Source organism: Hypomesus nipponensis, chromosome 28, assembly GCF_054491055.1.
Source record: "Hypomesus nipponensis isolate SF chromosome 28, ASM5449105v1, whole genome shotgun sequence".
NCBI classification, from domain to species: Eukaryota; Metazoa; Chordata; class Actinopteri; order Osmeriformes; family Osmeridae; genus Hypomesus; species Hypomesus nipponensis.
In genome coordinates, this window is record NC_140388.1 from 6322920 (window position 1) to 6346198 (window position 23279).

The 23279-nt window shown below is 42.2% G+C and overlaps 2 protein-coding genes across 3 annotated transcripts in view; both read left to right on the plus strand.

Moving 5' to 3' along the window:
* Nucleotides 1-4447: 4447 nt before the first annotated feature.
* On the plus strand, nucleotides 4448-19651 carry smarca2 (SWI/SNF related BAF chromatin remodeling complex subunit ATPase 2). 2 transcript variants are annotated; one of them, XM_084695353.1, is made up of 34 exons: nucleotides 4448-4612; nucleotides 5558-5806; nucleotides 6189-6318; nucleotides 6440-6778; nucleotides 6971-7069; nucleotides 7505-7754; nucleotides 8750-8876; nucleotides 9160-9333; nucleotides 9601-9774; nucleotides 9872-10051; nucleotides 10136-10186; nucleotides 10662-10792; nucleotides 11134-11191; nucleotides 11389-11483; nucleotides 11796-11943; nucleotides 12289-12452; nucleotides 12665-12731; nucleotides 12840-12950; nucleotides 13082-13324; nucleotides 13621-13734; nucleotides 13905-14009; nucleotides 14313-14399; nucleotides 14516-14562; nucleotides 14731-14897; nucleotides 15126-15289; nucleotides 15422-15649; nucleotides 16042-16119; nucleotides 16757-16975; nucleotides 17290-17510; nucleotides 17698-17803; nucleotides 17996-18097; nucleotides 18180-18306; nucleotides 18629-18765; nucleotides 19306-19651. In XM_084695353.1, the coding sequence occupies exons 2-34, from the start codon at nucleotides 5579-5581 to the stop codon at nucleotides 19339-19341; spliced, it is 4707 nt and encodes a 1568-aa protein (XP_084551479.1). In that variant the 5' UTR covers nucleotides 4448-4612; nucleotides 5558-5578; the 3' UTR covers nucleotides 19342-19651. The 2 variants fall into 2 exon arrangements, with proteins under 2 accessions (XP_084551479.1, XP_084551478.1); XM_084695352.1 differs by having other exon boundaries at nucleotides 4449-4612; nucleotides 15422-15679.
* Nucleotides 19582-23279, plus strand: part of adamts3 (ADAM metallopeptidase with thrombospondin type 1 motif, 3) — a 44586-nt gene continuing 40888 nt past the window's right edge. The window contains exon 1 of the mRNA XM_084695355.1: nucleotides 19582-19712. Within this exon, the coding sequence (XP_084551481.1) occupies nucleotides 19662-19712 (51 nt within the window). The 5' untranslated portion in view covers nucleotides 19582-19661. The remainder of the gene's footprint in view (nucleotides 19713-23279) is intronic.

The window sequence follows — 23279 nt, forward strand, 5'->3', positions numbered from 1 at the left end:
ATTTCAAAGTGTTAATTTAAGACCAGGAGTGTTCATTTCTCTCGTTGTTATTTAGGTCCACTCTCATGAGATGGACCTACAGTATATAAACACTCCTGATGTTAAATGAACACATTTAAATGTGATTCTGATAGTTAGTTCTGATATAGATGTACAACTTCAACAATTAACTATGCTGTAACATTTCTTTCACTTAAAACATATTTTTTAACCTTTTTTTTTTTTTTCCCCAAACGTAAAATATAAAATGTGAAACCTTTTTCCCCGGGTCTCAGGAGGACATGGTTAGTATACATACTACATTTGAAATTTAAGACTATACTCATGTGAGCATGACAGTAAAAACATAGCACTGTTCAATTAAATCCAATTCATTTGGTGATCTAACTTGCAGTACATCAATATAGGTGTTTTGCTCTCATATCATGCAGAACTATCTCTCAGACACATATTATAAACACAGTGGAGTACGTGAACTGCATAAGGTGAATATTGTAAAGATATAAATGGCTTTAACAGTTCACAGATGTGCAACATGTGCTCATGGTGAGCAGGTTTTTTCAGTACACAGAAAACTGCAAGGATTCACTGTGACATGAATAAAACACATTGTGGCTTAACATAACCAGACATGCTTCTGCAAAAGTAAAAGTTGAAATGATTGGAAACTAATTTGAAATTTATTGACAAAATTCACCAATCATCTAGATTGTCAACTTGACATCTGGTGGCTGCCAGTAAGTGTTGAATTGACATAATTGAACAATTTGTAAACTCAATTACAAATTCTTGTTTGAGTATTGTACACAGTTATTACTTAAGTCACTTTACTGCTCATGTATTTTAGATTGTGCATGGCTGCAACATGTTTTAATGTTTTAATAATTAACTTATGTGCAATTTAATTTATAAATAAGACAGATACTATGATGTCCATAAAATTAAGACTTGCATTGCGTTGCAGTGGTGTTTGTATGGGTTCATGTGCCACCAGATGTCAAGGAAGTTGACTACTAATATTGAACAGAATGGTTTCAAAATGACTGACAGAACACCTGCAACAAAGGCTACTACAAAGAACCCCGCTCTGACAGCATTTCCTCTCCCATCAGTCTCGTACATGACCTTGCAACATCTTGGAAAAAGATTTTTGTCCAGTGCTCTTAACCTGATGCTGGTCCCAAGAGAATGATGAAAAGCTGCTCTTGCAAATTGAGCACCAGCACACAGAATTAAGGGTCAAATGATTAAGGCCATGGCACACCTGCCCATAAATCTTGTTATCCTCTTAACAGGAGCTCTTCAAAAGTGGAGATCAATAATAAACAATGGTCAAGGGGCTGCAGGATAAAGGTATGAGAGCAGCCAAATAGGCCATGCAGGATATTTAGGACATCCTTTTATTGCGACAAGGGAGGCCAGCCTGGACACATTGTGACTTCCAGAAGTCAAAACCAGAGCTCCTTAAAAGATAACATTTGATCTTTGGTTCCTCCACCCCTACCTAATGTGTAGTATATTACTGTGTCTTATTATCTATTCGAGTACACCAACATACATAGTTGAATAGTTGTTTAATACTATTGACAAAGCATTAGGTTGTGACATTATTCTAGATGTATCCGTATGATGCTGCTATTGTTGAAATTGTAGTATTGCCATATTTTGGCAAAACAATAAATCCATGGTAGTTGGTGCCAGACGGGCTGGTTTGAGTATTTTAGAAACTGCCGATTTACTGGGATTTTTATGCACCAGCATCTATCGAGTTTACAGGGAATGGTCCGAAAAGAGAAAATATCTAGTCAGCCGCAGTTCTCTGAGTGAAAATGCCTTGTCAATGACAGAGGTCAGAGTAGAATGCTCTGACTGGTTTGAGATGATAGAAAAACAAACAGTAACGCAAAAAATAAAGTAGTTACAACCTAGCTATGCAAAAGAGCATCTCTGAACATGCAACACGTGGTACCTAGAAGCAGATGGGCTTAAAGCAGCAGAAGGACACACTGAGTGCCAGTCCTGTCATCTAAGAGGTCACAAGACTCACCAGAATGGGACAGTAGAAGACTGGAAAAACATTTAACATAGTTAACAAGAAAACAAAATACAAAAAAAAAACCCTGACATCCAAACATTTCTTACAACACAAAATAAATACAAACATTTAACATTTTGTTTTTATTTTATATCTATCTAAACACCCTGGAAAGAGGTAAGATAGCACAATTACTCCAGTCACACAACTTGCTGTCACTACAGCAAGGTTGTAGTGTATAAATAGGTATGTAGCTATAAACTTGTGTATTTGACCTAATACACACTATAGGCATATATTTCACTGAGAATGTTTCTAATGACTAAACCCAATGAAGCAATCGAGATCAGTTACACAGATCTCCAGGCTCGGCTACATGTCAGGAATCAGTTTACCAAATCTAAAAACACTAGCCAATTATTTTACATAAATATAAATGTTACCATATCTTGAAATAAGTGGTTTGAAAAACATATAGAGACAGAATAAAATATATATTTTTCAGTAAATGATAAGCAGATATAGAAAGAAAATAAGAGAATTGACTGGGACCTACCATTGTGTTAGGCTGTTTGATTTACGTCACCACATTGCTAATACTTATTATGATAGTTGAATATAAATTTTAATTTTAACACCCACGGAAGGTTCCACTAACCCATTACCTCAAACTATTGCAGTAAACATTTCTGTTCCATTTCTATTTAATCAAAAGCCACTTGTTTCTTGAGTGTAGCATGGCTTCGGTTGGTCTATTCAGTGTAGGAACAATGGGCTTTAAACAATACACTGCTGGTGAGTCTGTATGCTGCACCTTGGAAGGATTTCAAGGTGAATAGAAACCACAACCACTGATTTTTTCCTGTCAAATGACTGTGGGCTGAGTCTTTCCTGGTGCAACCCTAATTTGAAGTGGTGGGTTTAACCACTTGAGTTAATTAAGGCTGTCAATTTGATTAAATTTACATTGGGAACCCTCTGAACATCCTTTTCCAGGCCTTTAATAAAGGATATGCTTTTGGAAGAGGGGAAGTCTTGATAAAAGTTCAGACAAGTGCTTTGTTTATTTATCTAAAGGTTATTCAAATATACCTAAATTCTCTCATGTGTACCTAGCTTTTGTCCTATGATTCAAGTAAGGTTACCGAAACAGGAATGTATTGTTCATCAACTATGTGTGCGCCAACCTTGTAATCTTGCTTTATACTTAAAATATGCCATACTATTAATAGTCTGACACATTTTATGTCACAATATGCTAGACCAATGTTAGGTGGGAAAGAACGCAATACTTGAAATCCATAGTTGTGTAGCAGAATTAGGCATAACAACTGATAGATGTACAAATACATTAAATATAGTGCTCCGGCCTATACAATATCAATAGAATGCTACTGTTCGTGAGTGGTATAGTAAATGTAAATAAACATAAGGAGTTATATTGTGTCCAAACCACACACACACGTCTTTTTCTCTGTCATATAGGCCTTTAGGCTATACAAAGTCTTCCCATTTCAAACAACTAAAAAGACCTGTGATAACAGCTTTGAAACAAAACCAAAGGTTTTGATGTTAAGGAATACACATGTAACTGAACCTGTGCGTATTTGCATAGCCTGCCTTTCTCCATCATTAGGCATGCTGCAATGTAAATAGAGCTTGGCAATAACTCAAAAAACGACATGTTTGTTTAGAGCTCAGGAATGGCTCTTGCTTGCCTGGCGGGCAATATTTAGTGTCAGTTGCGATTATTCTGGGTAATGCAATGCCTTACCGGTAGCATATGCTAGCCGACCATGTGATTGTCTTAGACACTGCTGCCCCCTTCTGCCTTTCTGGTGTAAGTCTACATAGGTAAGCGGAGGGGTTAGAAAATATTCAAGCAAACTTGCACTTAGGTTGTCATGAAAAGCCAACAAGTAGGCCTACTTAGGTACGATGACAAATTGGTGGCGATCTGCACAATGGTGTAAACCTGTAAGGTTTGCCGTCTTTTTATATCGTGGACCGTCTTTGGAGGGGGATGAGGGGACAAGAGCCTATGAGAAAAATCTAGGCTAATGATCCTTAAAACGAATGCGGAATTAGTATTGTTATGATTAGAGATAAATTCCACCAACATGCAAGAATTGTAATGATGATGATCGTTCACTGGATGTTGTCAACAATAATTGAAACGTATGGAAAATAGCAGACATTCGTAGTATATTTACAGTAATTGGTTGGAAGTCATGTATCAGTAGTCCGCCAATGTAGGCTATTCAGTATTGGAAACCTATCTCACTATGGGTGTTGATAATATGTCCACATGTTTTGAATTTAGAACATTTCCTTAACTGTACGTACTACGTAGATTTCAACAGTCCTAGAACCGGGGGATAATTGACGTTTTGTTAAACCAATCATTATACGTATGGGGAGGTATTTCCTGTGGTCCTGACAAATTAGATATGCAAACATAAAAAATATCCTACAAGTTATAAGCAGAGGGGATATAGACGTTACCAACAGCCGTCATCTGAAGTAGACATTCGGTTTTCCAATGCATTTTCTAGACTTTTTCAATTCGACATAAAGGTAGAGTAACCAAGTGAAAATCTACTTATTTTAAAGCACAACAATCCCAAGAGTTAACTTTTTATTGTTTGCTCCGTTATAATAGTAGCTACTCGCTTAGGAACGCATACTGTAGCTAGGTTACTGTAAGTACTGTACAGGCTGGCTAGCTAGAAAAACGGGCTAATTTCTGAGATAAAAGTTAGCACTAGAGTAGCTAGAACTAACGAAACATCATAGATGAGATTGTCAGTTTCACTTCGTATCCGTTTTGTTGTTGCATTTGGTGGTCGTAATCTTTTCGATTAAGCCAGTTAAGAGTTAACTATAGCTAGCAATGGCCACCACCATGTTGTTGAGACACGAAGTTCAGTTGAGTGTAGGGGGGAAGCCATTATCCAATCAGCTAACTCTGAAAGATTGCTAGAGTCTAGTTCAGTAAGCGATATCTGCCAGTATTCAATACATAACGAACTAGAAACAGGGGTTCCAAAACTTTTCATATCAAGTAACCTCCGATTAAACCGAACCATCAAGGCTACAACCTAAGCTAGCTAGAGCTACAAGTCGCCTTCTGACGCAGAATTCAATTTCAAATGTACCTACTGTATTGTCAGAAATTGACAGATAGCAATGCGTTTGTGTAGCAATTTAATTAGCCTAAGGTAAAGAATGCCAGCACAGATATTTTCATCAGTAATTTCCATCGTTATTGCAAGTAATGCTAACACTAATATGCTACTCAACGAAAACACAATATGTGTTCGATTATGGATCATAATTAATGTCAGTTATTTGAGTATGTTAACCTATCAGGTATCCATTGGAATAGTTAGACATGGTCTTGATGAATGCCTTACCATGATGTAGTTAGGAACAACCATGAATACAGTTCTTTAATTTAGGGAGTCGTTTGTGTAGCTTAGCCTGTATGGCTAATTATTGAATCTTTTTATGTTTTTCCAGCAGACCTAACTCTACTGGTAAATGTCCACTTCTACCGACCTGACTGGGAGTATGTCCCATCCTGGTCAGTCTCCAGGGGCGGGGCAATCCCCAGGGCCTGTCCTGGGACCTAGCCCTGGTCCAGGTCCTTCTCCTGGCTCGGTTCACAGTATGATGGGCCCCAGCCCTGGGCCTTCCAGTGGGCCTTATACCATGCAGAACCAAGGAGGGGGGGATTACTCCCAGGACAATGTGTACCCCATGCACAAGGTAAAGTACCCAAGCCCTTCTATCACTACGTGGATCAGAGGCAAGTGTGTTCCAGAAGTAGCTGGCTAATTGAAATCTACCTAGCTAGTTATTTTTCCCAGAGAGAACGTTTGTATGTATTTTTTGTTGTTGTTCAAAACACAAAGTTACAATAATAGTTGAATTAGATTTTAAAACATGCAACATTGGACATAAATGGATATATTACGGATCCTACAATTATTCTTATTTTAAGTTTCTAACACTCATTGACTGGCAGTTACATATGTAATGTTTATAATAATGTATCTGTTTTCATCCATACTATTTGAGAGAAATTAATCTCTTTGATTAATGTGATTTCATCATAATTCATATTTTGATGTCTGATGGCAATTTTCAGCCCATGGAAGGAATGCATGACAAGACCATGGTAGATGAGCTACACTATGGTCAGATGAAGGGAGTCGGGATGAGATCTCTCCACAGTGGCATGGGGCCACCACGGAGTCCCATGGACCAGCACAGCCAAGGTAAACTGCTGACACTCATGGAATAAACCGTTACGTTCAAAGGTAACACTCAAACACATATCCAAGTGTGTTTGAGTGTTACAAGATCCCTGAGTCATTCAGCTCCCCCTCTTCTTCCTAGGATATCTGTCCCCTCACCCGTCTCCTATGACGGTCCACGAGCACACCACCAGCCCAATGTCGGGGGGTGGGGGTCCAACACCGCCTCAGATGCCACCCACCCAGTCGGGACCCTTGGACCCCCAGGCAGCCATGCCTATGGGGCAGCAGGGGCGGGGCCCCTCCTCCTTCAGCCCTGTTCAACTTCAACAGCTACGGGCCCAGATCTTGGCTTATAAGATCCTGGGGCGGGGCCAGCCCTTGCCGGAGAACCTGCAGCTGGCTGTGCAAGGAAAGAGGAGCCTTCCCACCATGCAGCAGCAGTCGCCAGCGAGCACCAACCTCTACAACAGACCTCCAGGTACGTTGATGATCAAAACCTCCAAGACAACTTTCCGTGTTATTACCGTGTAATGCTGGAAAGCTGCAAAGACAGTTATGTTAAGTAACAGGAATTTAAGAAAATCTGTATATAACATGAATCACTTGTTTACTCACACTTGGATGTCATAGCATTCCGGGTTATAGAAAGACACTCTCCATGTGTTCACAGTCATGCTAATGCCTCCAGTTGGCGGTACCCAGTCAAGCCCCTGCCCCACCACTGCCATGCAAGGCCATGCCCAGAGTGCTGGGTCCAAACCACATGAAGGTCAGTATGGCACAATGGAATGATGTTATAGATCTAGAATTAACCGACAACTGTCATATAGTAAATACACCATGGGTGTAATGATGCGCTGAGAAACAATTTTGTCTGAATTTCAATGCACACTTTCTACATGCCTGACTAAAGCCTTCCAATGAAAATGGGTCTCATAACATATAGTTGTGTATATGAGCAACTGAGAAGTATTTGGCAGTTTATTTTGATTTGCCTCAACGGCCTGTTTTTTTTTAAACAACTGCTTGATGTGAATAGAACACTGACAAACCACCTAGCCCGCACACATAAATTGGTTGCCCGTAGCATGTGTAGAAGTTGACACTGCTATGATAGTAGGTTGCAGAGGTCCCATAGACAACCTTTGTAGCCTTATCTGTTTTGAAAATGTTTACTAGATTTCACTGTCTATTGTATCTCCAGGCCTGAGCAGCGATTCTTCCTGCAACCCTCAGAAGCTCCTTCCCCCGTCCGCTAGTGGACGACCATCTCCAGCTCCACTTCAGCCTCCGGTAATGCCACCTGGGCCCATGCCTGGCCCCTCTACTGCCCAGCCGGCCCTGGGGCAGCCATCGCCCATCCTTCAGATGCAGCAGAAACAGAACCGCATCACGCCCATCCAGAAGCCCCAAGGGCTGGACCCTGTGGAGATCCTGCAGGAGAGAGAGTACAGGTACCTCCCCCTCTCTCCGTCTGCATCTTCCCCAGACAACTGAACCAATTAACCCATATTTGCGTTTATATGGCTTGCATTGGGTTCAGATGTATATAATCCTTTACTTGTGGCATGGTATTTACAATGTAAGTTGATGTGTCAAAGGACTTTGCAATCTTGGGATACGGTGGAAATATTACCAATCAGTTTTGGAGACTTTGAATGAAAGTGTCGCCCAAACTATAATAATGGTCCACTGCGTCAACAACACAACAATCCATTGAACTCGTGTTTCAACACAACCTGTATCATAAAATGTTTGAGGTAATCGCTACACCCTAAGATAGGTTACAATGTTTCCAATGGCTAACAATAATATCTTGACTTTGACGCAACTTTGGGTTATAAATGTTGATCGCATCACTTACAACATCGCTGCATAGCAGTGTAGCTACTGTTCCACATTATTTATTATAGCTCATCATTATCCCTTATAGCTTATCATCATCCCTTAATGCGGGTATTTACATTTACATTAAGTCATTTAGCAGACATTCTTATCCAGAGCGACTTACAGTAAGTACAGAGACATTTCCCCGAGGCAAGTAGGGTGAAGTGCCTTGCACAAGGACACAACGTCATTTTGACATGGCCGGGAATCGAACTGGCAACCTTCAGATAACTAGCCCGACTCCCTAACCGCTCAGCCACCTGACTCCCACTCCCGGGTATAATCCACACTTCTCTAAAGCTAGATACAATGATATGCGAGTCAATAAACTGACTTCTGTGTTCACTTACACTAATCACAGTCCTGCTTGGCGGATGTCGTGTTTTTTTGGGTGGGGGCGGGGGGGGGGGTCATGAAATAATTGAAAAGCCATTTTACAATTTTCATTGAGTTTGACTTCTTTTTGACGTGAACAAAAACCTTTTGGGGATAGTGCAATGCCGTTTCCTTTCCCTGAAATTGATTGAATTGGGGCCTGGTCTCAGAATGTTCCTCTTCACAGGCTGCAGGCTAGGATTGTCCACCGGATCCAGGAGCTGGAGAGCCTGCCAGGCTCCCTCCCACCGGACCTGAGGACCAAAGCCTCAGTGGAACTGAAAGCCCTGCGACTGCTCAACTTCCAGCGCCAGGTAAAACCAATGGACATCCGAGCCATTTTCATCCAACGCTTTTATCCATTAAGTCGTACACAACTGGTGCACATGGGGAAGTGCAGCGGAAAATCAAGGGGTCGGAAGTGCCACCAAAAAACGTTGTGTACAATAATCGTTTTCAACTGTTCACGTTCAATGTATAGTATATTTAATCTATTGAAACCAAAAAAACGTCCAGTGCGTCCTAAAAAGTGGTAAGACGCCCCTTTTGTTCCACCCCCCCCCTCGAGCCACTTCTCTCTTCTCCTCTTCCCTTTAGCTGAGACAGGATGTTGTGGCCTGCATGCGCAGAAGCACCACGCTGGAGACAGCGCTCAACTCCAAGGCCTACAAGCGCAACAAGCGGCAGACCCTGAGGGAGGCGCGCATGACGGAGAAACTGGAGAAGCAGCAGAAGATGGAGCAGGAGCGGAAGCGCCGTCAGAAACACCAGGTGAAACATTGACATGTAGTCATTTAGCAGACGCTCTTATACAGAGCGACTTACAGTAACTACAGGGACATTCCTCTCCCCCCCCCCCCCCCCCCCCCCCCGGAATTTAGAATTTGCCTTTTTTTCTTCCTCTCTCTCAAAGTTCTTCACGTCTTTTGTACCATGCATGTGGGTACAATAATCCAGTGACGTCTTCAACGACTCCATGCCATCGCACCCATTTTTGGAACACCATTACCATTGTACAAACATGTTTTTTTCCTATAGGAGTACCTGAATAGCATCCTTCAGCATGCCAAGGATTTCAAAGAATTCCACAGGTCCATGGCCGGAAAGATCCAGAAGTTATCCAAAGCCATCGCCACCTGGCACACCAACACCGAAAGAGAGCAAAAGAAGGAGGCCGAGAGAATCGAGAAAGAGCGAATGAGAGCGCTCATGGTAAGAGATTTATGCATCATGACTTCAGCTCGTTATATTCCAACATTCTTATAAAACTCAATATGAACGACCTAACCACATTCTGTCTGCCTCCAAGAACGAGGATGAAGAGGGCTACCGTAAACTGATCGACCAGAAGAAAGACAAGCGTCTGGCCTACCTGCTGCAGCAGACCGACGAGTACGTGTCCAACCTGACCGACCTGGTGTACGAACACAAAGCCGCCCAGGCTGCCAAGGAGAAGAAGAAGAAGAAAAAGAAGAAGAAGAAGAGAAAGGTCCAAAGGCTTTCGGCGCTGTCGTTTTTTGTCACCGCCGTTTGAAAGGTTGTTTGATAGCAGTCTTGTGTGCTTGATTCACAGAACGTGGATGGGGATGGTGAAGGTGCGAGCGCTATTGGACCTGACGGGGAAGTAAGTTTGAATCCAGAACAACTTGGGAATCCACGTCTGGGAAATATTTGAAAAGCCCTATTTTGAAAAGCCTATGTGTGCCTGGTTTTAAGATGTAAGGTTGAAAAGAAACTTGGAGCTGCAACTGAACTTATCATGTTGTTTTCGTATATGGTGTTTGATGGACGTTGTTCCTTCTCATTTTCAAAATGGAAAAGTGACCAGCAGAAAGTTTTTTTCTCCCCACTTTTGGTGGAAAACAACTGACTTTCACACAATAAGTCTTGTTGTTTCTATGTCCGTATCGGTTATTTTATATATTTTATTATTTGTCCATTAAATGTGTACTTCCTGCTTGCCCTCCTGCTGCGGAAACATGCACATTTCTCCACTTGGGAAAAATTAATTAAATGTTATCTTAAATGTTATAATAATATTTAATTGAATAATTAAATGTTATCTTAATAACAACTGTCTTGCTCTGTTGGCATGGCAGCCCATGGATGAGAGCAGCCAGATGAGTGAACTACCTGTCAAAGTCATTCAGACGGAGACTGGAAGAGTTCTCCAAGGGGCCGACGCCCCCAAGTCCAGCCAACTGGAAGCCTGGCTAGAAATGAACCCTGGGTAAGAGAATCAAACTTTAGATATGCTCATTGTGTAGAAGTTGAATTAAATTTTTTCAGTAATAAAACGAGACAAGAGAAGCTAACAGTGTCTGACTCACTGTTTTTGATCCCGGAATGTACAAACCTTTACCACGCTGTATGGCTTATAACAAACATGAATGTACAGTACCTTTCGAAAAATAGGAACGTGCCTCAAAATAAACGCTAAAAGATGGTGTTTCCAAACTTTTGACAGGCACTGTCTTTTTTGTCAAATTGTTTAATAATTAACTGAGCAATTTATTGGTTTGTTACAAGTAGTCTTTTATGTTGTCTGGTCTGTTCTCCTCCTGAATACAGATATGAAGTTGCCCCTCGATCAGACAGTGAGGAGAGTGGCTCCGAGTTTGAGGAAGAGGTGGGTGCCCTTGCCTTGTCACCTCTGTGATTGTTTCATGGCAAACCTCACTACAGGGTTTGAGTCCAGCTCTTTTACACTCTAACTAGCTGTTATCTGTATCTGGCCGTCAAAGACCCCTGGGATTTTTTGCATTCAGACTCCCTGCGCTTCGAAGGGAACTTCTAAGATAGTCTTCTTTTACTTGGTTTTTGAAGGACGAGGAGGAGGTTTTCTCCAGAGCGGAATCTGAGGAGAAGAAAATCCTTGATCCGAACACCGACGAAGAGTTGGCAACCAAACACATCATTGAGTATGTCATTATTTAACAAATATATAAAAGATATAACTTCCCTTAAAACCTGGTGTGTCCTGAGGCTGAACTTAATTTGACATGAAAGTTCAAGGCTCCAGGCTGCGTACTATTTCATTAGTCTTTAAAAATAAGCAAATCTCACAATCTTGAAAATAATGCATTTTTTCCTAAGCTTGCACAGTGTAACCTCGTGCATTCATCGTATAGCGGCATTTGTCGACCCAATCACATGACATTTGAATTGTTTTAACATGGGTTCAAAAGTCTTTCCGTCCTGTCATTCCATCCAATGACATCCCTTCCTTCCAGGTCGGCCAAACAAGATGTGGATGACGAGTACAGCGTTCCCACTGGAGAGACCTCCACACAGTCCTACTATGGGGTGGCTCATGCCATCATGGAGAGGGTGGAGAAGCAGTCGTCCCTGCTGATTAATGGAACGCTCAAACATTACCAGGTACGCTGCGCCGACATCAAACGCTCTCGGTGTGTTCAGGAAACCAAAACGGTTGACAGTTGAACCGTTGCTAAAACGTTGTTTATTCTTAACATTAGAATGTATGTTACTGATAATGATCAGTCTAAATATTATTTTTTTAAATAACCCCAGGACCCCCACTTGATTGTCGGTAGACACTCGGATGATCGATTTAATGTTAGGGGTGAACTTTAGTGCACGTGTTCAGCCAATGCAATTTGAAGTGAAATAGTTAACATTTCGTAAAATTAAACAAGCAAGTCGATTACTCATTGGAATATGTGTAAACGTATAAGTAACTGTGTCCTTGTGTCTTGTGTTTAGATCCAAGGGCTGGAGTGGATGGTATCGTTGTACAACAACAACCTAAATGGCATACTGGCTGACGAGATGGGCCTTGGCAAGACTATTCAGACCATTGCCCTCATCACCTACTTGATGGAAAACAAGAGACTGAACGGACCCTTTTTGATCATTGTCCCCCTCTCGTAAGTTGAACTAGACAAATGTGTTTCGTTCGCATAGATTACAGAGTTAAATGCTGGTGAACATTTACTGTAATTTAAGTGTTCACAGAACGCACTTTTACTTGAAGTAAAAAGTCAACTTTGACATACAGATGAATCAGAATGTCCCTTTCTTGTTAAAATGAAATGCAAGTTGATCCCTCAGTAGCAAGTCACTCTTATTTCACTTATAGGACCTTGTCAAACTGGGCTTACGAGCTTGATAAGTGGTCGCCGTCCATAATCAAAATTGCCTACAAGGTGAGCAGCGTAAATCTTTTCTCTGACAAATATTCACGATTTTATTTTCTCCCTCAACTATCTCAGTGCGTGAGTGTAAACGTCTTTTGCTTTGATTACCTCTGAAAGGGCACTCCTGCTATGCGGAGGTCACTGGTACCTCAGCTCCGTTGTGGGAAGTTCAACGTTCTCCTTACCACGTACGAGTACATCATCAAGGACAAGCAAATCCTCGCCAAGGTTTGACAGATGAACTCTCCTCTCTTAGACACATACACACACACCTGGTCTCAGTTAACACACACTCGACACAGCCAGTCAACAGATTCCCACACAGATTCCCCAATCACGCGCTCCTCACTTCTCGACAGATCCGTTGGAAGTACATGATTGTGGACGAAGGCCATCGCATGAAGAACCACCACTGTAAGCTGACCCAGGTCCTGAACACCCACTACCTGGCCCCAAGACGCATCCTCCTGACAGGCACGCCCCTCCAGAACAAGCTGCCTGAGCTGTGGGCACTGCTCAACTTCCTCCTGCCCACCATCTTCAAGAGCTGCAACACCTTTGAGCAGTGGTTCAACGCTCCCTTTGCCATGACTGGAGAAAGGGTGAGGCTCTCAAATGGCAGTGTTATGAGACACGATTTCACTTTTCTTTACAGAAACTAGAAGCTCAAATGTGCAGATTAGGTATTGTAATTGGACCAATAATGAAACTTATCAAGTATATTTACTTACAAATTAGATTAAAAAAATAAGACGAAATATAAGCGTATTGAGAAGTTAATTAAAGCCCTGAATTGGTTGGTACTACCATAAAACATTCATTTTTTTATTTCACTTTAAGTTCCAACCCTGGTGAAGGCTTGTTAGTGCATGTTGTACTGAAAGCTGTTTCTCTCCAGGTGGACCTGAACGAGGAGGAGACCATTCTGATCATCCGACGCTTGCACAAGGTGCTTCGTCCATTCCTGTTACGAAGACTGAAGAAGGAAGTTGAGTCTCAGTTGCCAGAGAAGGTTTGTTGGGGTTATTGTCACCCTTTTTCTCTTAAAATTCAGCTAACTTTCTTGACATTGGTAAGGAAAATGATATCACGGTCATAAAAAATTGACGCCCCCCCCCCCCGCTTTTTGTTCATGGTGTCCGTACCCCTCTGTCTGATTGATGTTGTCGTTTGTCTGCACAGGTCGAGTATGTCATCAAATGTGACATGTCTGCCATTCAGAAGGTTCTTTACCGCCACATGCAGAAAGGCATCCTCCTCACTGATGGCTCAGAGAAGGACAAGAAGGTTAGAGACTGAAACGGTCCCCTTGTCGGTGTCTCTTCCCTATGCTTTCTCTCCTCATTAGTCCTCTGTTTGTTTTGCTGCAAGAGTTGCTTTCGATCCTGGCTTGCGTTTGCCATCTATTACACAGTGTGACCAGCACAAATCTTATCTAGAAGTTCATGTATTTTCTTAAGGGTTAGTCTCAACAGACTGGAAAGCTTGGCGCTCTTGAATCTTTCCCCATTAATAGGATTGTAGCAAGTCATTGTCAATGGTTCGTTGTCTTCGTTTTGCCTTGATTTGCCTTCCTTTAACTTTCGTCAGGGCAAAGGAGGAGCCAAGACCTTGATGAATACTATTATGCAGCTGAAGAAGATTTGCAACCACCCCTACATGTTTCAGCACATTGAGGTTTGTACCGCAGGCCAAAGAAGTGGGCCCTGCATACCCAGTTAAGTGTTGTGACAAGAAAAACTATTCTTGTTAAATGTAACTAACTGACTTTTTGGCAAACTCTTCTTTCAAAGGAGTCTTTTGCCGAACACTTGGGTTATCCCAACGGCGTCATTAGTGGGTAAGCTAATCGGAGTGTTGTGTACTTGGTGTTCCCTTAAGACGGAATCCATTTCAGTGATTTGCCTGGTCATTACCACAAAACAGTTTAGTCGTTTTCCAACACTTTTCATCTTTCCAAACCTGAAGTATGGATTTGACATTGAAGCTTTACTTGTGTTCCTCCCAGTCACGATCTGTACCGGGCGTCTGGCAAGTTTGAGCTTCTCGACCGCATCTTGCCCAAGCTCCACGCCACCAATCACCGGGTCCTGCTCTTCTGTCAGATGACCTCCCTCATGACCATCATGGAAGACTACTTTGCATACCGGAACTTCCTCTACCTGCGTCTCGACGGTGAGCAAGCTCACACAACATGCATGTTGAAAATCGTAAAAAAAAAAAAAAAAATTATGAAGGAATTTGAGACGATACAAGATGCCTCAGAACTGCTCCTCCATTGTTTGGATCGATGACTAAAAGAAAACGAAAGCAGACGCGCGGCCTCGGACCACCACCCGCTGTACCTCAGAGCGGTTTGCGGTTCCCCAAATTTGAGCCTGAGAGAATATTGTTTCGTTTTAGGTACCACCAAGTCAGAGGATCGGGCTGCGCTGCTTCAAAAGTTCAACGAGAAGGGATCTCAGTACTTTGTTTTCCTTCTGAGTACCCGAGCTGGAGGTTTGGGCCTCAACCTGCAGGCTGCCGACACTGTTGTCATCTTCGACAGCGACTGGAACCCTCACCAGGTCAGCCAGAGTCGGGTATAGATAGGATAGATATAGAATCAGGGTATCTTTTATCTTCTGTATACATTTCGATGAACGTCTCAAGGTTGAAATGCTTCTTCCATCCCCCCGGTTCTGATTGGCTGACCCCAGGACCTCCAGGCCCAGGATCGCGCCCACCGGATTGGGCAGAAGAACGAGGTGCGCGTGCTGCGTCTGTGCACCGTCAACAGCGTGGAGGAGAAGATCCTGGCGGCGGCCAAGTACAAGCTGAACGTGGACCAGAAGGTCATCCAGGCGGGCATGTTCGACCAGAAGTCCTCAGGCCAGGAGCGCCGTGTCTTCCTCCAAGCCATCCTGGAGCACGAGGAACAAAACGAGGTCGGTGAAGATGTGCACAAACAGGAAATGGTAGGCCAATCTAAATCCAACTATCCCCTTTTTGTCCATCATGGTTGAAAATGCTAGAGCTGCTCGACAGTTTTACTTTGTAAAGAATTGTAGTCATATAGGATTGTGATCAAGTTCAATCCTAGGTTTTGGAGGTCGAAATGTGTTCGGTAAAAAGTACAGATGTTTCAGATTTCTATCTTTTGATCTATCCTCAAAGGCAGTTTACTGTCTCCCAATGTTGTTAATGGTTTCAAGTTGTCTTGGATGAGCCTCAAACCCTAACCCTTTCGCAAAATCATGTCTATCCAAGTCGTACTAATTGTTAACATGTCACTGCAACCTTCAATGGACGGCTACATCGGACCTCTGTTTGATGGCAGGAGGAAGACGAGGTCCCTGACGATGAAACCCTCAACCAAATGATCGCCCGAAGCGAAGATGAGTTTGAGCAATTCATGGTTAGTGAAATATATCCCAGGGTTCTGGCCTGCGTAGTGTTATTTTCATAGCCAACTTTCAGCGGATAGCTTCTTTCAGAATTAGCAATGATAAACTTGCACTTGGCGGAGACACTTGTCTGGGCCTCCAACTCTTTGATCATTGCTACATTATCAACAGTAGAATATCATTTACATTATTTTAGCTATGAGCTAGAAGAGGGATCTATACAAAATTCCCCCTTGTCGAAACCAAATACAACATCAGATGTAGCTTCAGCAAATGTGGAAGAAATGAACAAAAGTAAGAGAAGGGTATCCAGAGCACAGACTAACTGATTTGTGTTACAGTGGTGGGAGGGAGCATTGTAGTTCTAATGACACGCCATTTACAGAGAACATTGTCATTTAAATGACAACTAATTCAATGTTCATTTATTTGAATAAATGTCAAATTTGTTTGTACTTTATGGTTACTTTTGTAACATCAACAAAATATTGCAAGAAAATATATTTATTTTCGTTTCAAGGGAGACCCTTCAGACCCTTGAATCGGGTCAATCTTTGTGACTGAAACAAATGTCAATCCAACCGTTTTGCTGATCGTGTACAGAAATGTGTTCATGAGTGAATTCAAAGAACGTCGTCTTCGCCCTAGCGCATGGACATGGACCGCCGTCGCGAGGACGCCAGGAACCCCAAGCGAAGGCCCCGTCTGATGGAGGAGGACGAGCTGCCGTCCTGGATCATCAAGGACGACGCCGAGGTGGAGCGGCTCACCTACGAGGAGGAGGAGGACAAGATCTTCGGGCGGGGCTCGCGCAGCCGACGGGACGTAGACTACAGCGACGCGTTGACTGAGAAACAGTGGCTGCGGGTGTGTTCACTTGGAAAGGGTTCACAACACTTCTAGAAGACTGATATAAAAATAAAAAAAATGTACAGTTCTGTTACTTATATACAGAACTCTGATAAGACGTTTCGCAAGAGAATGCATATAAAACAGCAGATTTGTTGTGGGCTTCGATTTGTTTGTAGCAGTCATTTATTTTGGTCAAACTAATCGCATGCCAGCATTTATATTTGTACATCGACAACTATGGGAGGTGAACTTACACACACAAACATAGGACGGACTGACTAGTCTTGGAGCCAAGCCCTTTCCCAATGAAAAGCGCTGTCCTTTTACAGGCCGTCGAGGACGGGAATCTGGAAGAAATGGAGGAGGAGATCCGGGTAAAGAAACGCAAGCGCAGGAGACGCCAGGACAAGGACCCGGAGAGGGACGAGGGGGCTCCGAAAGCTAAGAAGCGCCGCGGACGGCCACCCGCAGAGAAGCTGTCCCCCAACCCTCCCAAACTCACCAAACAGATGAATGGCATCATCGACACCGTCATCAACTACAAAGATGGGTAAGGTCCAGTAATTGCCAGGTAGTTTGGGTTGTGGTGAATGCATGTTTTTACCTAACAATCAGTATCCAGGTGTTGTGTTTGGACCTGTGATCATACAGGATTTCAAGATGCTTGAGCATTTGCAGAAATTCATGTACCAACATACTTAACTAACATACAACATACTTGTCTGACCTTTTAACAGGTCAGGGCGCCAGCTAAGTGAGGTATTTGTTCAACTACCGTCAAGAAAGGAGCTGCCCGAATACTATGAGCTGATCAGGAAACCTATGGATTTCAAGAAAATCAAGGTACAGTTAGCCCCTGTTGTCAGACTGCCTTTCTCATTGGTCAGTTGTAAGAATTGATTTTGGTTTAGGTATTGATTTGGAAGTTTTCCATTTCCTGTTGCCCAATTCCACAGCACTGGAACCATTAAAGGTTTAGGTTTAAATCTATTTTCCCTGATTGAAAGAAGGTGAAAGTGTTGTATTGTTTCCCAGGAACGTGTAAGGAACCATAAGTACCGGAGTGTGGGGGACCTGGAGAAAGACGTGATGTTGCTCTGCCATAATGCCCAAACGTTCAATCTAGAAGGTTCCCAGGTTAGCTCCCATCCTGAGTGTATCATCCTAGACAGTCCCATGTAAGACGTGGCGTGCTGTAATACTTGTTTCTATGTCTCAGATCTATGAAGATTCCATCGTGCTCCAGTCGGTCTTCAAAAGTGCCAGACAAAGAATTGTCAAGGAGGAGGAGAGTGAAGAGGACAGCGAGGAGGAAGAGGATGAGGACGAAGACTCTGAGAATGAGTGTAAGATGGCTGGTTGTTCTCGAGGGCCCCAGACTAAGATACGATGCACTGTCAGCCACCACTAAATCCGTGCACCCAACAGAATGCTAGCAGTTAGCATGACGCGTTAGCCCGTCCCCTGGCGCGTTGGCTAGCACACCGGAGGGATCTGATAAAAGCATCTGCTGAATGAACACACATGTAAAACACACGACAGAAGAAGTGTAGGAAGTCTTAACCTCTTAACACCGATCTGTAACACTCGGCGGACAAAACGAAACGCAAAATATATCCTTCGATTGTCGCCTTCAGGCTAACTCTACCATGTTCCCCCCCTCGACAGCCACGTCAGTGCGCGTGAAGATAAAGCTGAGCAAGAAGGACGAGCACGGCGGCGACAAAGGCAAGAAGCGCCAGAGCCGGAGCAAAGCCAAGCCGGTGGTCAGCGACGACGACAGCGAAGACGACAAAGAGGACAACGTAGGTGCACCAATCCCGTGGCTGTTTTACCTCGACTTTGAAAAGATGAATTATTCTCCCATGTTCCTCTTATCCCGTTCATTTCGGGCTGTGACACTTTTATCTAATTATTTATTCGGTGCTGTAGGCTGGAAGGGTGGGGGGGGGTTATGGAATGGTGGAGGCACAAATGATGCCTTGGTTTGACTTGTTCTTTTAGCTTTACGTGTCTTTATTCTCTTGGTTTGGTTTGCTCTGTTGTTGTAATCCTGGAGAGCAACAGTGTACGTTTCTGCTTAACTTAACATCAAACCTTTCTGAGAGCAGTTGTTTTCCCTTCTGAGGATTGTGTTAGTATTTCAAAGGGACCACATACCCATGTGGAGTCTCACACAAGTCAATAATTGTCCAGACTGTATGGTATAATCATCCTACCCCTGCCTCTCCAATCCTGGTGTCCGGGGGTGTTGATGTATCCAGGGGTGACTGTATCCAGGGGTGATGGCGTGGCCCTGCAGGGTCCCTTGGTATTGATGTCACTGTGTCTTGTGTTTTTTGCAGGACCAATCCGACGAGAGTAGGAGTGATGACGAGTGAGATGAGGATGCACAGCACTTATCATAAAGAGAAATATCCTTTTTAGAGAACTTTTGTTTTTGTTTCTTTGGCTCTCTGCTTTTGGTGTGCCCAAATGTTCACCAACCAGTTTGAGTTGGGTTTTGTGTTGGAGATTGAGTGTTTGCCCTGTATTCACCACTAGGTCGATGTAGAAATGGAGGGCAAAGGGTTTGAAAAAAATATGCTTATTTGTTTACCCAAATATTTTTACTTAATAGATGATAAAGCTATATTTTAAACTTGTACATTTAATTTTATAACGTAGTAAAATAAATTATATACTTGCTAATGCTTTCATTATGATGGTTCTTAACTGTGTTCATATCTTTGCAACAGCATGCATAGAAAAAGTAAGTGCATTTCATATAACATAGTCCCCTAGTGAAGTGAAATGTATTTTAAAATCTAATAATAATACTGTAATCATGCCCTACAACTGCAAACAATTGTGAGTCATCTTGGCCGCTATTTTTTTGGCCAAGTTTTTTCTGAATAATTGAGCTAATGTCCTAAAACTCTGAAACAACTGATCTGAATGCAATCTAAATTAAAAGAATGCACACAAAACGACAGTATTATTTGTATGGGAACATGAATGTGAAAAGAATGATTGCAGCTTGAATCAAATAACCACAATCAGGCAATTGTATAACAATCATTACAGGCCTATGCAGTGCCCTGTAAGACCTGAGTTCCATGTAACCTGTTTGTCAAGAAGTCAGACCATGTAAACAAAAATTATATTTCTGCTCAGTTGCGCAGTCCTCAGTGAAATGTTGGATTAAAGGGTATTCCACAGATATTCAGATGTGAAAGCTCCCTCTCCATACTGTTATTGTAGATTTCTTATTGGAGAAGGGAGGGGAAAACTATCCTCACTCACACTTATAATTATGTAATACCTTACATAAAAACAGTATCTCTTAATGAACATATTGAAATTGTTACTGGCTAAAATGTCTGTGGTACAGGTATACTGTAATGTTCTTAAAATCACACTTTTTGTTGTTGAAATATTAGCTACTTAAGGCCTCTTTGTCTCCATAACGCGAAAGCAACATGCAAAGGAAGATGTTGTTAGGTGATCGACATTGGGACAGCAATTTGTATTTTTAGGTTCCGCAGAGAGTTTGCGGGACTCCTATGGGTGGAATAATTGAATATGTTGGGGAAGGTGTGCAATTACCTCCAGCAAACACTTCTGCTTGAGATATTAAACACCAATGTGAGGACATAGAAGTCAGGAAATGTTGTGGACGGAAAAGATTTTACGATGTTACAACAATCATATTAAATGAGATTAATTTACTGTAAATAAAGGTCTGTGCCATTTTCATATGTACATTACAAAGGCTTCTACGCATACAACATTCCTCCTGATACACTCATAACCTCATCCACCGACTCTATGGCGCACTTGACACAAAACTCACCTGAGTTGGCAGGGAGAAGATCAAAGCAAGGTGCCTTTCCCTTCTGTGGTGTTCCGCTATAGCGTTACCAAGAGGTTACAAATTGTTGCCAATTTGACATTATTTTTCTGACCATTCAGACTTTACATGAGCAGTGTTTTAGATTTTTCAGTAAATTTTTCAAAGGTGAATTATACTTTTGTATGCTATTGCCAAGCAGCACAGATTTTATGCTGGTGAACTAAAGTGCTGCACTTGATTTTTGTCTTCATAAGTCATTAACATTGCTATTGAGCTCTATCTATTTCTCTAGCTATCTGTGATTGTTCTTGATGGTATATCCTTTTATGACATATGGTTGATATTGAAAGACAAAATTGTTTTGCATGTGTCGTGTGCATTTTGCTTGCCAACTCAGTTGTGATCCTAGATTTCTGTGCACATTGTCTTCGTGGTTTTATCTCTCTCACCAGAGCAATAAAATGGTATCAGTTATGACCATTTTCCTTTTATCTTTTGCCTTTTTTAACGTTTCAAACTTTGTATCCATTACAATAAAGTATGAATCCAAGTTGTGGAATAACTTGAAGGAAGTGGTGTCCTGGGAGTACGTCTTTGACTTTTCACTTTTCTCATAGTGCCTGTCATTCATAAATCACTCCAAGCTATTCCAAAGGGACACTTCCTAATATACTTTCCGTTAGTTGAACTTTCCCTCACGTAATTGGGTAAATCCATAACATACCTACTGGTAAATAAACAACATTCCTCTGGAGCCGTCTGAAATTGTACTGTAGCCTCCTTCTCTCTTTTAGGGCGTGATGGATGCCTTTGGCCTTTATCTGGATCCCCAGTGTCCCACACTTGGGAGAAGTGGAGTTCCTCTCAAATCAAACAGCTGGGCGAACCAAATGCCTTTCTATTCTGTATTCAAATGATTTCAAACTGAGCTAAATTAAGCCACTTCCATTGAAGTGCACAGGTCTTTTGGACCCTATTCGTATCGTTCTTTGAAGTGCCTAGCTGTTTAGACTGCCTTTTGAATGTGAAGAAAGGGATAAATTGGACAGTAATCCTTGTCTGAGTGCCAGAGATGTCAGCTGGAAATAGTCAGGTGCCAACGCAATTCCTGCTATTCCTCTGTAGCCTTTGTTGGGAGGCTCCACCATCATCACATTAGACCAACGTTCGATAGTGGGTCCTCCCAATCCTGCTCTGATTCAAGGCATTTTTCTCATATCTGTTCAAATGACTCATGTATGTTGAAATGAAAGGGCCAGGTGTTCTATCAGAGAGCCTGGTTATCTGGTGTTGTATCGCATTAACTTTCCAGTGTGAAAAGGCCTTTGAATACTAACTCATGCACCACTTAAAAGGGCCGTCAGGAAAAAGGCATTGTCTCCTATTGAATTCCGGGGTTCACTACCAGTTTCATGCATGGTTGAGACACGGCTCACTTATCTATACTGTACTGAGCTCTTCGGCTGCGGATGTATGCCAAAGACACAAATGAATCCAGACAACAACATCTAAGAACAAAGCAATCCAGTGAGCTATATGGCAGTCTTTTGATGCTACACTATCAATTTCATAGAATTAGATAGGAGTTGATCATCCGTAATCAGTGATTTTCTTTCATTGTATTGACAATTTGGAGTTTACTTCCGAGTTTTGGCAAGTTCTTGATCATGTTACTAAGTTGGAACCTGTGCATTGCACCAAACTCATGGCCTTGTTCCAGGCCTGGTGCTCGTAGCAGAAGCGTATTATATGTTTGGGTAGTAGAACATAACAAGACACACAGGCTGAGGAAGAACAGGAGAGTTTCCTTCTCTTTCATACAGAGAGCCCAGTCTTGACAGTCTAACATGCAGCCTAATATTTTCCTTCCATATATTTGTACTGAATTGATTCTCAAAAATGGAACAAAGCGCCTTCTATCAGTTTATCTGTTGTTCATAAAATCATCTATTCAAGCATGTGTGATTCAGCCTACTTGGCTATGTTCCAATACCCATACTACCATACTATTTAGTATGCCTTTGCAGTTTTTCTTAATCCTGGTCCTTGGGACCCTCTGCTATATGTTTTTGATGTTTCTCTCTTCCAACACACCTGGTTCAAATGAATGGATTATCAAGCTCAATAGAAGTCTGAAAACAACCCATTTCTTTGAATCAGGTGTGTTGGATGTTTAATACCCTCTGCCAAACATGTCATGATGCCCTACAACATCCTGAAACATTTGTAGTATGCAAGCCTATGTTTTTATGGGATATACAGTGCCATAATGGACCAGTACAAACCTGCTCTACTTATGCATGAGGTATATAAATATATATAACAAAGTCTCAAACCGTTTGAATAGTATACATGCTGCATGCAACAGCAAGCACTCTTTCAGGGCAGCTGCAGTACCAACTAAAAGTACAAACTAAAATGCTGCAGTCTGGACGCAGCCTGTGTCTGGCAGGTCAACACACAGCGTGTGAGGAAGTGTACTGT

Bases quoted from the DNA above. Each gene is read 5' to 3' on its own strand.
- smarca2 (XM_084695352.1), top strand. From the start codon at position 5,579: ATGTCCACTTCTACCGACCTGACTGGGAGTATGTCCCATCCTGGTCAG. The intron at 11,944-12,288 runs GTACGCTGCGCC...TCTTGTGTTTAG, and splicing joins GAACGCTCAAACATTACCAG to ATCCAAGGGCTGGAGTGGAT. The intron at 15,290-15,421 runs GTCAGCCAGAGT...GGCTGACCCCAG, and splicing joins GCGACTGGAACCCTCACCAG to GACCTCCAGGCCCAGGATCG.